Source organism: Porites lutea, chromosome 5, assembly GCF_958299795.1.
Source record: "Porites lutea chromosome 5, jaPorLute2.1, whole genome shotgun sequence".
Taxonomy (NCBI): domain Eukaryota; kingdom Metazoa; phylum Cnidaria; class Anthozoa; order Scleractinia; family Poritidae; genus Porites; species Porites lutea.
Genome location: NC_133205.1, coordinates 3248006 through 3262728, shown reverse-complemented (window position 1 = coordinate 3262728; position 14723 = coordinate 3248006). Strand labels below are relative to the sequence as shown.

The window sequence follows — 14723 nt, the reverse complement described above, 5'->3', positions numbered from 1 at the left end:
ACGTCCCGGCTCGCACACCGCTAATAATTAATCTAATCCTTTCACGTGACGTGAGCTTGGGCTGCCTGTGATCTTATGGCTAAGATCGCGTAACTGCTTACGAACCGCATTAGCGGCCACTTGATCTTTAAAAGGAAGACTAATTCTTACTATGCTACTATCATCATTGTTTCTTTCTGCTTTGTTCGCTGAGGAATTTAGAAAAAGAAACTTTTTGATAGCAGAATCAATAACACTCATTGGATAAACACCGGATTGCTCCTACATTTCCAAAGTCACACGGATAAACGCTATAAAGACTCTTTATTACAGACAATGATACATTGTGCCTATTCCTTGTCGTCTACAACAGAGGCTTTCAATGCAGAATGTGCCAAGTTGCGCTCTATATTTAGTCGCCTTGACTATCCAATGAGTGTTATTGATTCTGCTATCAAAAAGTTTCTTTTTCTAAATTCCTCAGCGAACAAAGCAGAAAGAAACAATGATGATAGTAGCATAGTAAAAATTAGTCTTCCTTTTAAAGATCAAGTGGCCGCTAATGCGGTTCGTAAGCAGTTACGCGATCTTAGCCATAAGATTGGCCCTACTTTGCAACCAGTTTTCGTGAGCAAGAAATTGGGGCAAGACCTCAGACCCAAAGAAATCAAGCCGTCAATTGTTAATAAGCAGTGTGTTGTTTACAATTTTTCATGTGATCTGTGCGATGCAGATTATGTCGGGTACACAGCCCGACACCTTCATCAACGAATTGCTGAGCACAAAAATTCGTCAATCGGTAGACATTTCTTAGAAGCTCACGGTAACAACAACCTTTTGAGAGAAAGCCAATTCACGGTTTTAAGAAAGTGCCAGAGCAAATTTGATTGTTTAGTATTTGAAATGCTCTTCATCAAGAAACTTAAGCCCAATTTAAATATTCAGACGGACTCCATACGTGCGAAACTCTTTGTTTAATATTTTCTCACGTTACAATTTTTTAATCAGCTATTGTTGTTTTTTTTTAGTATTTATAGACCAAAAATCACTAACTTATTTTGACTTGATAATGACGTTCAGCTAACGTCGAAACGTCGTCGCTTTTTAGCAATTTTTTTAATCTTAAAATGATTTTAAGAAATGTTTTATCGCAATTTTTTATAGTGAAATGCTTTTCAAAATCACTTCTTGTTCTTATGTTACTTTTAATGGGGGTTTGGCTGCTCTAGACTTTGTAACGGAGAAAGAAGCTAAGCCTTTTTAGCCTACACACTGTGTGGAAAATCTCCCCGCACAGCATCTACAGTTCCTTTCGATCATGGCCCATTAGTAATCAGATATCGGATTTTGTCTTCTTAGGGATGTTTTGAAAAGGAACAGTTCTCTGTTCCAATTACCCAAGTCAATACCCTGATACATATAGTTGCGTTTATATGATTCTACTTTAGGAAGAAAATTCAAATTCATGTCCCCTACAAGTATTTCGTCTCTTTGACTCTTAAAATGAGTCTAAATCTAAAGAGGTCGGATGGAGCCAAGTGATTTGGAAATATTTAATTTAAAAAAAGTACCGTAATTCGTCTAGAGCTAGCTGTTTCAGGGTCTGAAGTAGTTGGACGAGGCAAAAGAAAAGTGTGAAAGAGAAACTAACTAACTAACTGAGAGCCTGGAACAAACAAGTGTCACTAATGCAGTAAATTCAGACAATCTTGCTTTATAGCATTAGTCACCAGCCCGATCATACCAGTTTATTTTTAACTATTTAAGTCTTAGATCTCTCTCCTCTGCAGTTGCTCCTACTGGTATTGCACATAATAATAATTATAATTATAATAGTTATAATTATAAGAAATGTGAAATGATGTGATCAACATGTCACGAGCATAGGATAAAGAAAAAATCAGAGGTCTGGACAGGACTTCTGTACCTGGGTCAGATGCCCTAGCCACTGAGCTGCTGATCCTAGCAGTATACAGGACGGCATGTCATACATGAACTTTGTACATTGCCCAGCTCGCCACGAGTCCTTCGTAGCTCAGTGGTTATTAGAGCATCCGACCGGTGTACGGAAAGTCATAGGTTCAATTCCCGTCCGGAATTTTTTCTTTGTCCCGTGCTCGTGACATGTTGATCACATAATTTCTCAATAATAATAATAATAATAATAATAATAATAATAATAATAATAATAATAATAATAAGCGGATGAGAGGGGGTGATTCGATAAATGGCCCTTCTTTTGCTCTTACTTTCTTCTTCCGGTCATCGTCGCTCACACGCCGGGTTTTAGCCTCTCCCCAACCTCCTATTGGCACAAAAGAGGGTTCGGGTGAGGAGAGAAGTGTTAGATGTATCCCAGGCCAAGAATGGATTGGGCAACAGCCAGTTAGGTATCGATACTGAGCCTCGCGTAAAATAACCTCTCGAGTTCTAAGGTCTAAGGTGGAGCGTGCATTTTCACGGAAATGATCGATATCTAACTGGCCTTTGCCAAACCCTCTTGGGATTTCTACTTCTCGAACCACATCTAAAAAAAAAACTTAATTACGAAACTACGAAGGCGACAGCAACGAGAACGCAAAAAAAGCAATCGATACACTAGCGTCACGCTTTTCTATCAATTTCTTTACCATCCCAATGACAAAATGTTCAGTTCTTTAGAGAATGTAAATTGCAAAGCGATCTATTTTGCCGTATCTTGCTGAGCTTGGACTATGTCCTTTCTCTTCAGCTTTAACTTGTATAATTAATTTCCCAACTCTCAAAAGATAAAACGAGTCGGAAAATAATCGCGATTACGTTCGAAAGGGCGCGAAGTCGCCCTCAATTTCTCAGATCGTACAAGCCCGAGCCGTTAAGGTTCCTACAATTAACATGATTCTCCACACGTTTTTGCATCTTCTTATTTATTTTGTAATTGCTATGTCGCCGTTGATATGCGTGTCTTCGTCAAACCACTAGTCTGGATATAAACATAACAAATTGCCTCCTTAGGGTTCACAACTTTTCTTAGGATTATTAAAAAATAATAATAATATTTAATACTTCTAGAGCGAATTTTAACATAGGTATATGATCAAATGCGCATACACAAAAATTATTGTTTTCCCTTTGTCATAAATGACCGATCAGTCACATGCAGGTCTTCGGCAACTGTGGCAGAGGGATGCTACCCGGCTCCAAATACCTTGTGTCATGATCAGCTAGTACCAGAGCAAAACTTTACCACGTTCTACAAGATTTCTAATCTTATCAGGGTAAAGGTGAACGTAAGTGCGTGGCTCTATCCCTATGTATAGTGTCTTGAGATAATCATAACGACGATAGAAACCAAGTGAACGTTTCAGGAAAAATTCCAATGGCCACTTGATGATGGGCCTACCAGGATGAAGAAAATATCTGGATATTTTCATTCGCTCCTCGACAAAATCAGGTCGGCTGAAAAGTTCGTATTCTCTTAATCTGTATTCAGAAGGTTGTTGATTTCTTTCCCGGTGAGATGAATAATACTGGAAAATAAATCGTAGATTTTGACAAATTAAGTTAAGGTAATTATCAGGACCGCTTTTCTCATATTCACGAATATTATGTCTTGTCACTTCATCATTCAAACGAAAAAGTGGCTTAAATCTGTCAAATAACGATTTTGCGCAGGGAAACATACGGAAGACTTCCGTGTGACGCATCTTCATCAAATCGAGAAGTTCTTTTTGAAACCAGTTTCGCTGCATTTTGCTAAAGATTTCCCAATTCCCGCTTTTGGCGACTTTTTTCGGGTACAGCTGTCTGTGCAAATCAATTCTTGAGAGGTATCGATAAAATTGATCCACATGTAATAAACACCGTCTCAAGTCCTTACGAAAGTATTCTTCTTCACGAGAACACTGTTCTTTGCGCCTTCTTCGAGAAGTCGACGGATGTTCTTCTGAAAGCCTCAACATAGATACTGCTGAGCTGTTGACGTGACTCCACAACCATTTTATTGGCCAATAAAGAAACTCCGAATTAACTTCAAGATAAGGGGAAAAGGAGCAGTGAAATGGTCTCTTCTCCCTTTTTTGGAAAGATTTTAATAGCGACGTAATGAAATGAAAGATGTCAGGTCTTAAATCTAATGTAAACTCGTTTGGAGTCCAGCCGTACACGCCGTTATAAATTATACTGTATTCAGCCATCTTTTTAGGATATTGCATCTTGCCACCGTGTCGTTTGATTATCTGAATGACTTGTTCCCAAGGATTTCCTTGGCCGTCAAGTTCTTCATTCTGTTTAAAGATCTTTGCTAGATACATTGGTGTTATCCCATCCGTGTTAGCACAGTTCACATCTAGCTGATGCAAATCACGTTCGCTGAATATCACCTCTATAAACTTCAGTAGACCACGAGAAGCTGCTAAATGATATAAAGTCAGCTCTGCTTTGCTGGAGTCGCATCGTATCTTGTATCCACGACTTTTTACTGCGTGGCGCAGAAGCTCAATAGCCGCTTCCTCGGCCTCTACCCGGTGACGAAAATCTGAATCCACCCAAACAAGTTTATTGCGCTCCCACAATCGCCTCCGCCCTGCATGAAGAACAGCCAGTGTTAGAGCGTCGTGTCCATGTGGACTCAAAGTAGAGTCATTTGCACCAATTGCAAGGAGATAGCGAATTGCCACTAGATTGGCTCCTTGTGCTGCTCGATGCAGTGGTGTAAATCCCTCGGTATCAAAACAGGAGCTTATTACTCTTTCTTTCTCAGGGTGACTTTCAATAGCTACAGCAAGGGGACCCTTTTTTACTTCGCATTTTGGGTTCTGCCTAGTATCAGTGCATTTCCTCGAGTGAAAAAAGTTATTGCCTGGATCAGTCGGTAAGCGCCAACTTAAAAGATGAAACAATGAAGTGTTAAAAGGCCTTCTACATTGGATAGCAACAGACAAGGTGAAATCACGAAGAACTACGTCTATGAAGTCTCCGCCGTTTTGAAGGTAAGTAATAAGGGGTGTTCGTCCAAGACTATCTCTACATCTCAAGCTCGCTCCCTTTAGCAACAAGAGCTGAACGATGTTAGGCTGTTGGTTTAGGATTGCCCTGTGAAGCAAGCTACCATCTTTCTTCTTGCATTTCCCAATAGAGGCGCCATAACTAAGAAGAAGAAAAACGGCCATCTCATGATCAAGTAAAAATCCTCTTAAATCTTCTATTTTGTTCCCTGTAAGAAACGATGTATGAATTTTGATTGGTGCATTTTCAACAGCCACTTCCAACGGTGTCTTACCATTTATGTCTTTTATCTCCAATGATGCTTTCATCTGAAGAAGAACGTTAACAGCGTCAGCTAATCCATTCTGAGCAGCAACATGCAATGTTGTCTGCCCTTTGACATCAGCAGCATCTACTCTGGAGCCAGTGAAAAGTAACTTGAGAAGAGTGTCTAACCAGTGTAAACGGTCAGTACTCCTGATTTGCTTTTCTTCTGAAAAAAAGCCAGACAAATGACCCCTTCTGTCTATTATAACTGGCGTCAAAGTTCCATTGAAAACGCTGTCATTAAGGAACATTATGCGATTAAGTTCACTTGATTTGATTTTACGAACTGAATAGTGCAGTGCTGTCAGGCCATTATCATCAACAGCTGTCAGGTTTGCTCTTTTGTAACGTAGATAATCAATTACCTCCACAGCACCACATGCCGCAGCACTGTGAAGAGGGGTGGATCCATTTGAGGTCTTAGTATTGATGTCGCCCTCAATGTTTGGATGAGAAAATGTAAAAATTAAGCCAGCATGATTGTGACATGCAGCCACATGAACGGGTGTGGCTCCATTGCAATCCCGGTCATCAAGGCGAGCCCCTTTTTTCATGAGCGATATTGCCAATTGGTGACGGCCATACCTCGCTGCAAGATGAAGAGGAGTGTAGCCACAATGACAGACATCTGTATAATATTCACTTAGTTCGTCACATCTAAGTTCTTCTGCGTCGACGTCTTGCCAATATTCACACTTGTAGTGTATCATTCGCGGTTCTTTATCGAGCAAAATATCAACTATTTTTGGATGATTTTTTCGAACCGCCTCATGAAGTGGAGATCTCCCGGAATAATCATGGCAGTTTAGTGCATTATGTTCTTCGGCAAGAAGACGAGAAACAACCCTGTTATATCCTGACGCAGCAGCAGCATGAAGTGCAGTTTGACATAAAATTAAATGTTTGTCATCATAAAATTGATCTCCTTCTTCCGTTTCCTCCAACCAGGAGAAAGAGCCATCGCATTTTAGACATTCGTCTTTGACACCAACTTCTAAAAGGAAATTCACTACTTGCAGTCTATTGTTTGCGGCTGCATGATGCAGAGCGGTTTGATCTGGAATTGCACCTGCCTTGTGCAACGTTTTTACAACTTCAAGGTGTCCGTTTTCAGCGGCTATTTGAATAGCTGTCAAATTGACACCATTCACCGTCGATATGGATGCGTTGTTCTCAAGAAGAAAACGAACCACGCTTACGTGACTTCCTTGAGCTGCTGCGTGAAGCATGGACGCGTCAAAGAATTTTGATTTGATCTCAAAGACTGGATTAACTATAAAAGGAGCATGAAATTGGAAGAAATCATGTCTGCCTTGGTCAAACGCTGTTCTTTCCTTGGCTTTGTAAAATGCATTGATTGACTTTGTTTTGTGGTTCACATCAGCACCTTTTTTCACCAAAAATTTCAGATTGTCTCTAAGTCCACGTTTTGCTGCCAAAAACGCGGGTGTTATTCCACGACTATCAACGCAATCAATGCAACTAAAATGTGGTAATAACAGTTCTAGTACATCTGTACTGTTGATTGTCGCTGCAAGATGTAATAAAGTTCTGCCTTCACTGAGCAGATTCGACGAATTGACTGTCTGGGAAGGGAAATTAACAAATTCTTGGGTATAGGTTTCTTTTAAACCACCAAAAGCAACGTGCTGGGCCAAAGGAAAGATATATTTGGACAGCTTACTTTCATCTCCGTCTTTAACAAGATTAAAGTAGTACTCACTGAGCATTTTGTGCCCTTTTTTTCTACTCACAAAGTACTTCTCGTTATCTTCACTAGTTAACCAGTTAGTTAGCGATAAGTGATAAAGTGTGATTGTATTGTTCTTTCCATATTTCAGAAAGTGACCAAGTTCTTTTAATCTATTCTTGAAATTGTACTCTTCATCTAGGTCGTTGTCCTTTATTCTCAGTACTTCAAAAATTTCTTTTTGATGTAGTGGCTCAAATGTCGAAACCAATAATTCCAAAATATGCCTAGCAGGTCTAAAGCTCCTTTTTCCAGGATAAAGTCTTTCGAAGTAACCGTGGTACAGGTCTTCCAAAGATTTTGGCAAGGTATACGCATTTCCTAATTTGTACCTTGAGTGCTCCCAATGGTTAAGCAACTCTTTAACAAACAGAAAGTTTCCTTGACTTTTGCTAAGTAATGTAGCTGCTACCTTTGTTGTACTTTCGATACCGTCATCTCCGAACCAGGACGTTATGCGGCCTAGTAAAGCACTAGGTTGATATAGTCTTGTCATCACAAAAATTTCAATGTCCTCCAGGTTTCTAAAATCTTCGGGATCAATGACTAAGTTTGTTATTTTTGTTGAGCGCAGTAAGGCTTCAGATTCATTTCGTGAAGTCATTATAAGTTTTAACCAATGTGGAAACCGATTTATCTTGTTTTCTAGGAGATAAATTATGCTGTCACTTCTTTCACCTTGTGAAAGACACTCATCTAAGGCATCCACCATGATAAACCAGTTGTTTATTGGTTCATTTTTTAGGTTTCTCAGTGGAGTAATGACAGTTTGTTCAAAACAACCGACCGGATCATGATTCTGGATACAGTCCAGATCAAAAGAGCGTTGAATGTAGGAACTATTGGAAACTATATACCCATACTCGGGCAATCTGCGGGCTATCATTTCCGCTAAATTTCGCACAAACTTCCCTGCCATTTGTGTATTTTTGTCTGAGTACTTACACAAGTGGTAACCGAGGATATGAGCATGAATCGCATAGCTTGTTGTTCGAGAACAAATAAGCTGAGAGGACCAGGCGGATTTGCCAGTTCCAGGATTTCCTATAATTAGTACCCCGCCGATGCTATCATCCTTAAATGCATCTTCCACCTCCCTATACAGCCACTGACGTCCGATAAAGTCCTCAGCTCGTGCTGATAGCAAGTACTCTGACATATTAATATCTTTGGTATCGAATGGCACTTTAGCCTCCTCTGCAGGACACCCTGGAAACATGAACATTTGAATAAAAAAATATTAGTTCTTGTTCTATAAAAGAAACGCGAACCCTTTCATAATACGCAAGGCCTGTAGCCGACATGGGGCATGATAAACTTTAGCCAAGAGACCCAGACCCTTCAGGTAGGCCCTGATTCCTTAGCCAGACCTTTCAGCACTCACCTTTACAGCGCTCTTTATTTAAAACTAGCTTGAGCCTGATTCGGAAAGATGGGGGCTAGGTTACAGCTGAGGTTATATAGTTCTACTTTTTAGTATCCAATGCAAAGCTTAAATTATAACTTGCCTTCAGTTTAGCCTGCTTAACAGGCCGGAAATGTATCGGCTTTTCATTTGGCTAAAAATAACCGACATCCCAAGGTGCCGAATTGAAGTTCCTTCTTATGTAAAAACCAAAAGGGCAGAGCCATGTTTTTGGATGCGAATGCTATAGAGACGGACTTCCACAAATTTTGGACTTTCCAGCATCTAGTAAATCGCCAATAAAAATAATACAGCTACATGTAGCCATGTGCACGAGTAGTTCTTCTATACTTTGTAACAATTCAGGGGGGTGTTCCGCAGATATTTATAGTTTTGTCTTGTTATTTATTTTTTACTTTTTTTCCGTTTTCTCATCTAACAAATGACAAGTGATAAAAGAACCATAATACATTATTTAAGCTTTGCTCAGGCTGCCATGCCCGCATCCCGTTACCGTTTACCCGTCAATCTCGAGCTCGAGAAATAATACTGGGATATACATTTGTAAAACCAAACAGACCAAACATAATCTACTTACCATCCTTGTGTGAACTTGGATCGAGAAGGGTCACGCAGAAAATGCACAGGAGAGAGATCTTCAGACAAACTCTAAGCGGCAGCTTCGAGAAGGCCCAAATGCTCTTGATTAAGCCTCTACATAGCAACAGAGGGCCACCTTTGATGAGGTTTACACACGAATTTAATGCTCCTATCTTCTTGTTTACGTTTTCCAATGATTTTTGCATCTTGCGTAAACGTCCCTCCAAATGGCTTCGAAGTTTTTGGTTACGCTTGGACTCGTTTTCGAGTTCGCTCCGCAGGCGTAAGATACCTCTTTCGGTCATCTCTTTATATTCCTTGAGAACTTGGGCCTCAAAATTGCTTAAGTATGATACACATTTGAGTGTCTGCATTTTGCGTAGGGCTTTTTTGACGTCCGGATCGTGAGCTAAGTAAGGATCCTGCAGCAAGTTTTCTATTGATGCGAAGGCGTTAGCCTTGTCAGCTTCGGTCAACTCCAGCTTGGGCACATGTGCCCACTTTTGGTTCCTAATGTCACGGATATCTTTGATCAAAGCTTGAGGAATGGGCCGGAAGTGATCACACCAGTCTATTAGGTTCAAGATCCCCGTGACGTCCATGCCTTCCGCACTCGTCATCACGTGTCCCCCAAGATCCGGGAGGAAAAGCTTGGCTATCTCCCAAGGACCCTGGATTGGATCCGTCCATTTGGTGGAATCACTTTGTTTCCAGTTTGGCCTGCCTTTATGATGACGACGTTGAAGGAAGTTAGCCCACGTGCAGCTGCTCATGTCATGATATTGATTTGGTCTTCTTCCTGCGACAAAGACACAAGTACAGGGACCAGAAGCTACAAGTGTTGCAGTTACGTTTGTATAGAAAGCCTTCATCTCTCTGTTGATAAATGGGCGAAGACCTTGACAAAGCACGGTTGTTAAGGCATGCCCTAGAGCGAGCCAGTTCCTGTACTCTGGTGTAGTGTGCTGGTCCGCTGAAAGTGCTGGTGTAGAGGAGCTTGGTATAGCCATTCCTCTCTTAAGTCCAATTTTAGCGCACCACAAAACTTTTTCGGAAAATCTAAACGACCAATATCATCAATTAAGTAACTCCTGTGAATATAGAGAAAAGCAAGCTTGTTGGGTCAAATAGCTATAGTAAAATGGCTGGATAGTAGCCTAGTTGTTCTTTTTTTTTTTGCGTTTTTATGTCCGAGACGAAGTCAAGATCTGAATAAAAGTGCAAACAAGAACGAGTATCCAACCATTTTTCGTGAGCTGGCAAGATCGACCCCATCCTGCCCGCTGGTTGGCCGATCAGAACACAGGATCCGCTTCGTCTTGCACTCTCGCGCATTCAGCCATTTATGGGTCAATTGAAACATTCTGTGCGATAGAACAAGTGAATTTGTCAAACATAAGGTTCAAAGATGGCATGGGGAAAAATTGTTGTTGGTCGGAAATATCTGTATGTCGTAAGTGTTAATCATTATCTTAAGTGATATAAAATAAGCGACGATTCAACTTACAGGATAGGAAAAAACCTTTTTACTTCGCGTTCCGGCGAAGTAAAGGATTCGCGACGCTCAGGAATGTCCCAAAGTTGATATTTTGGGGACAAGATTGGGCACGCAAAGTCTGTAGGTTTTCGGTTTTATTCGGCTATTTGACCGGCTACAGAGAGAGCCGAATTAGTTCGAGATATCTCGAGATCATTTCCATTTCTTTGATTTATTCTTTAACTTATTCGAGGAAGAAAGAAGTCTTATTTTGTCTTTCCTGGGGTTTGAACCGACCCCGGGGGGCACTTGGGTATTTTTTGGGTGGGTATGTGCCGCCCGGGACTCCAAATTGGCACCGCGATCTAAAGAAAATTTCCCCTACAATTGATACCCCGTTCTAGAAATGGGCCAATTTTTTGATACCCCGTTCTAGAATTCGCCCTAAAACTGATACCCCGTTCTAGAAATGGGCCAATTTTTTATACTCCGTTCTAGAAAGTTTGTAAATTGAAATAGCCCTGTTTTTTTGAAAAGATATTTTTTTATTTGTTCGACTTACACATCAAATAAATGCTTCTTCATAATCAGCAACAATTTTAAAACACAGGGTGCAACAAGAGTACAACAGTTTGCTTGTTAACGCATTGAACCGTATTTTTAAAAGCAATCTGTCCTTGAATAATTTCAAATGGCTGCTTACAAAACTGGAGTTTTCGTGCGTTCGAAATACTATACCCCGTTCTAGAAAACACCTCTGAAATGGATACCCCGTTCTAAATCAGCAGCTTCAAAATCACGACCCGTTGGGCGGCACCTATCCGTATAGGTAATGTATGGGAGAAACCCCCCCCCCCCCCCGGGGGGAACTGACTCACCTGTGTGACCCGTCAGATCAGAGGAGACTCTAAGTTGAGGGATCAGCCGATTACGCTACTGCGACCCAAGGTATTTCGGGATATGAAAAATAGCTATGAAATTATGCACCAGTTTCGGGACAAGATTGGGCACGCAAGTTCGTGACTTTTCGGCTTGTTTCGGCTATTTCACGAAATGACACCGGACTACTTCGTGATATCTTGAGATCACTTCGAAATTAGTCATTAATTTACTAGAGGAATAAATAGAGGATATTACATGGCCGCGCAGAGACACGAAATTTCTCTTCTAGTGTTGAAAAACAGTTCACTAGTGAGCGCTCCTTTCGAACTGTTTTATGATGAATTTACAACTGAAATGCTGCGCAAAAACGTTTTGTCTTTGTTGAATGTTAAGTGGTAAAATTACTTTCATGCGTTGCGTGACTTTCTCGAACGTTCTCTACGCTTTTGGATTATTCATGAATAATTAATTAGGGCATGTTTACATTTCAGCATGAGTCAGCAGATTTGCATCAGTTACTGAAATCATAAAATATGTCGAAAATCTACTACTATTTGCCTGTTTAGTATTTTCTAGAACCTTATGTTAAACGGTATACAAGTTCCAAGCGAGTTCTTTTGACGAACTAAGTTTTTTCCCACGAGCTGGGGTGCCGGTTTTCAGTCAAGTGTGAAGGAGGTCGATTTTCAAGTTCTGTGTTTACAAGTTGGTGGAAGCCGTAAGATATTCAAGTGAGAGTTTGTTATTATTGGTAGAGGCTGTTTAGTTTTACTTAAGTTCAAGTCAAGTTTGTGTTGGTGGATGCTGTGTTTTAAAGCTCTGTAAAGACTATGTTCCTTTGGTATTAAACTTCCCGGTGTTAATCCGACACCCGGGGGGGGGCACTTGGGTATTTTTTGGGTGGGTATGTGCCGCTCGGGACTCCAAATTGGCACCCCGTTCTAAAATAAAATTTCCCCTAAAATTGATACCCCGTTTTAGAAATGGGCCAATTTTTTATACCCCGTTCTAGAATTCACCCTAAAACTGATACCCCGTTCTAGAAATGGGCCAATTTTTTATACTCCGTTCTAGAAAGTTTGTAAATTGAAATAGCCCTGTATTTTTAAAAAGATATTTCTTTATTTGTTCGACTTATACATCAAATAAATGCTTCTTCATAATCAGTAACAATTTTAAGCAGAAGATAAAGCCGTGATCCACAATTTTTTATACCCCGTTCTAAAGCTCCCCGCCTCTGAAATGGATACCCCGTTCTAAATCAGGAGCTTCAAAATCACGACCCCGTTGGGCGGCACATACCCGTATAGGTAATGTATGGGAGTACCTCCCCCCCTCCCGGGATCCGACATCCCTGCGTGCTGATAGTTAGTGAATAATTATCCTCAAAACATTCGAACTCGTAATGTTGAGTTTTAGCCAATTCCATGCTCAACGTAATTAAATCCTTTCCTTACATATTTTTAATGTTGCTCTTTGGTGTTTTGTCACGTGATTCACAGTAGAAATCACGTAACAAAATGCCCAAAAAGATTCCGCGATTGAATCGAAGCTTTCTGCGTAAAAAGTTTTTTCCTATCCTGTAAACTGGATCGTCGTTTATTTTATATCACTATGACAGGATTAAGTAACTCTTTTTTCGCAAACACTATCTTAATAAGGTCTCTATTAATGCGATTAATCCACTTTGCTAATATATTCTCTGCCCTGTTTTTCGTATCAGGGGAAAAGACCTTGTGAGTCTCGGTTCACCTACTCGTCATCTTGACGAGTAGGTAACCGCGTGAGAAATTACAGTGTTTGTATGAGAATTTAAGGTCGAATAATTTCCGTAAAGCGGCTGTTCTGAAAAAAATATGAATGGCTGTCAAAACAGTGACAAGGTCTGTTAGTCACTCATAAACATGTAAAACCTAATGAATTAACCCGATGTTTCGGTGACCTCATGACGCTATTATCAAGGAATGGAAATAAATGCAAGTTCAAAAAGGAGTTAATATAAAGTACTCTAAATTTGCATAAATGAAAAATACAGCTAGACAAAAACTTTTTAGCACGGAGCATTCATTAGTAAATTTCCCCTACCCTTCCCCACTCCGCCCCATCTACAGCCTCAATATTCACATACTAAGCGCACAAATGTATACTGTAGCGCAAAGACTATTCTAACGAATCGGCTATATTTTCACATACTTTACCAACCAGCTTAAAATTATCCTGATTTACTTATTTGTTTTCTAAGATTTTAAACTGGTTCCTTTCTTTCAAACTGACAGTGAAATAATGGATCTTATTGGGATCCCTAGTAAAGTATAGTTCTGAGTTTCTTTTCCTCGATGTTTAGTTTCTTATGTGCCGAGAATCAACCTTTTAACAAAGGTCCAAAGCCTAAATTGGGCTCTGGTTGCTAACGTACAACCGAATCGACAAACATTTTGGCCTACGATTTTTGACAGTGGCTTTTCGACCTATCAACGTCTTTTTAGCAAGCGCACATCGGCCAATTAGATGCTATATACACTATTAATCAGTTTTCTGGCCTAAACTACGCTGCCGAAAAATTGTATTCAGCGTTTACGGCGGCTAAACAGAGTAGGATTGTTTTAAATGTTCAGCCACGGTCAAATAGACGTGGTTTGCAAAGACTGTAAGCAAAAAAAAAGTTTCAAAGAAAACTTAGTAATACGTACTGTTGGTTATCAGAGCTTGATAAAAGATCCTTCTGCGGTGAAATGTTGATGAATGATAACAGGTACTCAGGAATACCGCCGTGAATTTAGGGAAAGGTTGTTTGTTGTGCAAAGCAATTTGCAGAGCAAAAGCGGAAGTAATATGCAAATAAGGGAAACATTCGACCTCAGTCCCCTAGGAGTGGTTTTGTTGGTTCACAAGACGTCACTAAAATTCAAACTACAAAACTATCGATCCTACCGAGATTTTACTTTCACGGTGCATTAGAGGAACTGAAAACTAATTTTCATACAAATTGTCACTTCAAAAGGGTTCTTGGTTTTGTGATAGAAGGTGCTTGAATTTCTAAGCTGTTGCGTGACTCAACATTTACTTGACGGCCAAGAGAGCTGCCACGTAGGTTAAAAATCAAAGGCTCCTAGGAGCGAGCTCATGGATGAATTGAATTAGTGTAGAAAAGACAGTTCAATAATCAAACAAAAACATATAAATCTTTTTGAACGGTTCATTGTGTACGGACTTGCCAAAATACAGCGTGACTCGAAGTATCAGATTGCATGTGCACCTGAATATTCTAGAAACTTGTCAAAGATAACGCTTTTTAGTTGTAACCAGGCGGTGTTGGACACGGTCCGAAGGGCATCATG

General features: G+C 40.2%; 1 protein-coding gene across 2 annotated transcripts; it reads right to left on the bottom strand.

The window, feature by feature from the left end:
* Nucleotides 1-2888: 2888 nt before the first annotated feature.
* Nucleotides 2889-14194, bottom strand: LOC140936914 (uncharacterized). Of its 2 annotated transcripts, XM_073386420.1 has the most exons (3): nt 14076-14194; nt 9025-10085; nt 2889-8230 (listed from the first exon to the last, which is right to left on the bottom strand). In XM_073386420.1, exons 2-3 carry the CDS (start codon nt 10034-10036, stop codon nt 3183-3185), a joined length of 6060 nt encoding a protein of 2019 aa, XP_073242521.1. In that variant the 5' UTR covers nt 10037-10085; nt 14076-14194; the 3' UTR covers nt 2889-3182. The 2 variants fall into 2 exon arrangements, with proteins under 2 accessions (XP_073242521.1, XP_073242522.1); XM_073386421.1 differs by lacking the exon at nt 14076-14194 and having other exon boundaries at nt 9025-10110.
* Between the last annotated feature and the right edge of the window lie 529 nt (nt 14195-14723).

Excerpts from the sequence above, each read along its gene's own strand:
- LOC140936914 (XM_073386420.1), bottom strand. The coding sequence starts at position 10,036 with ATGGCTATACCAAGCTCCTCTACACCAGCACTTTCAGCGGACCAGCAC. Across the intron at positions 8,231-9,024 it reads TCCAAGTTCACACAAGGATG|GGTGTCCTGCAGAGGAGGCT; the intron begins GTAAGTAGATTA and ends TCATGTTTCCAG.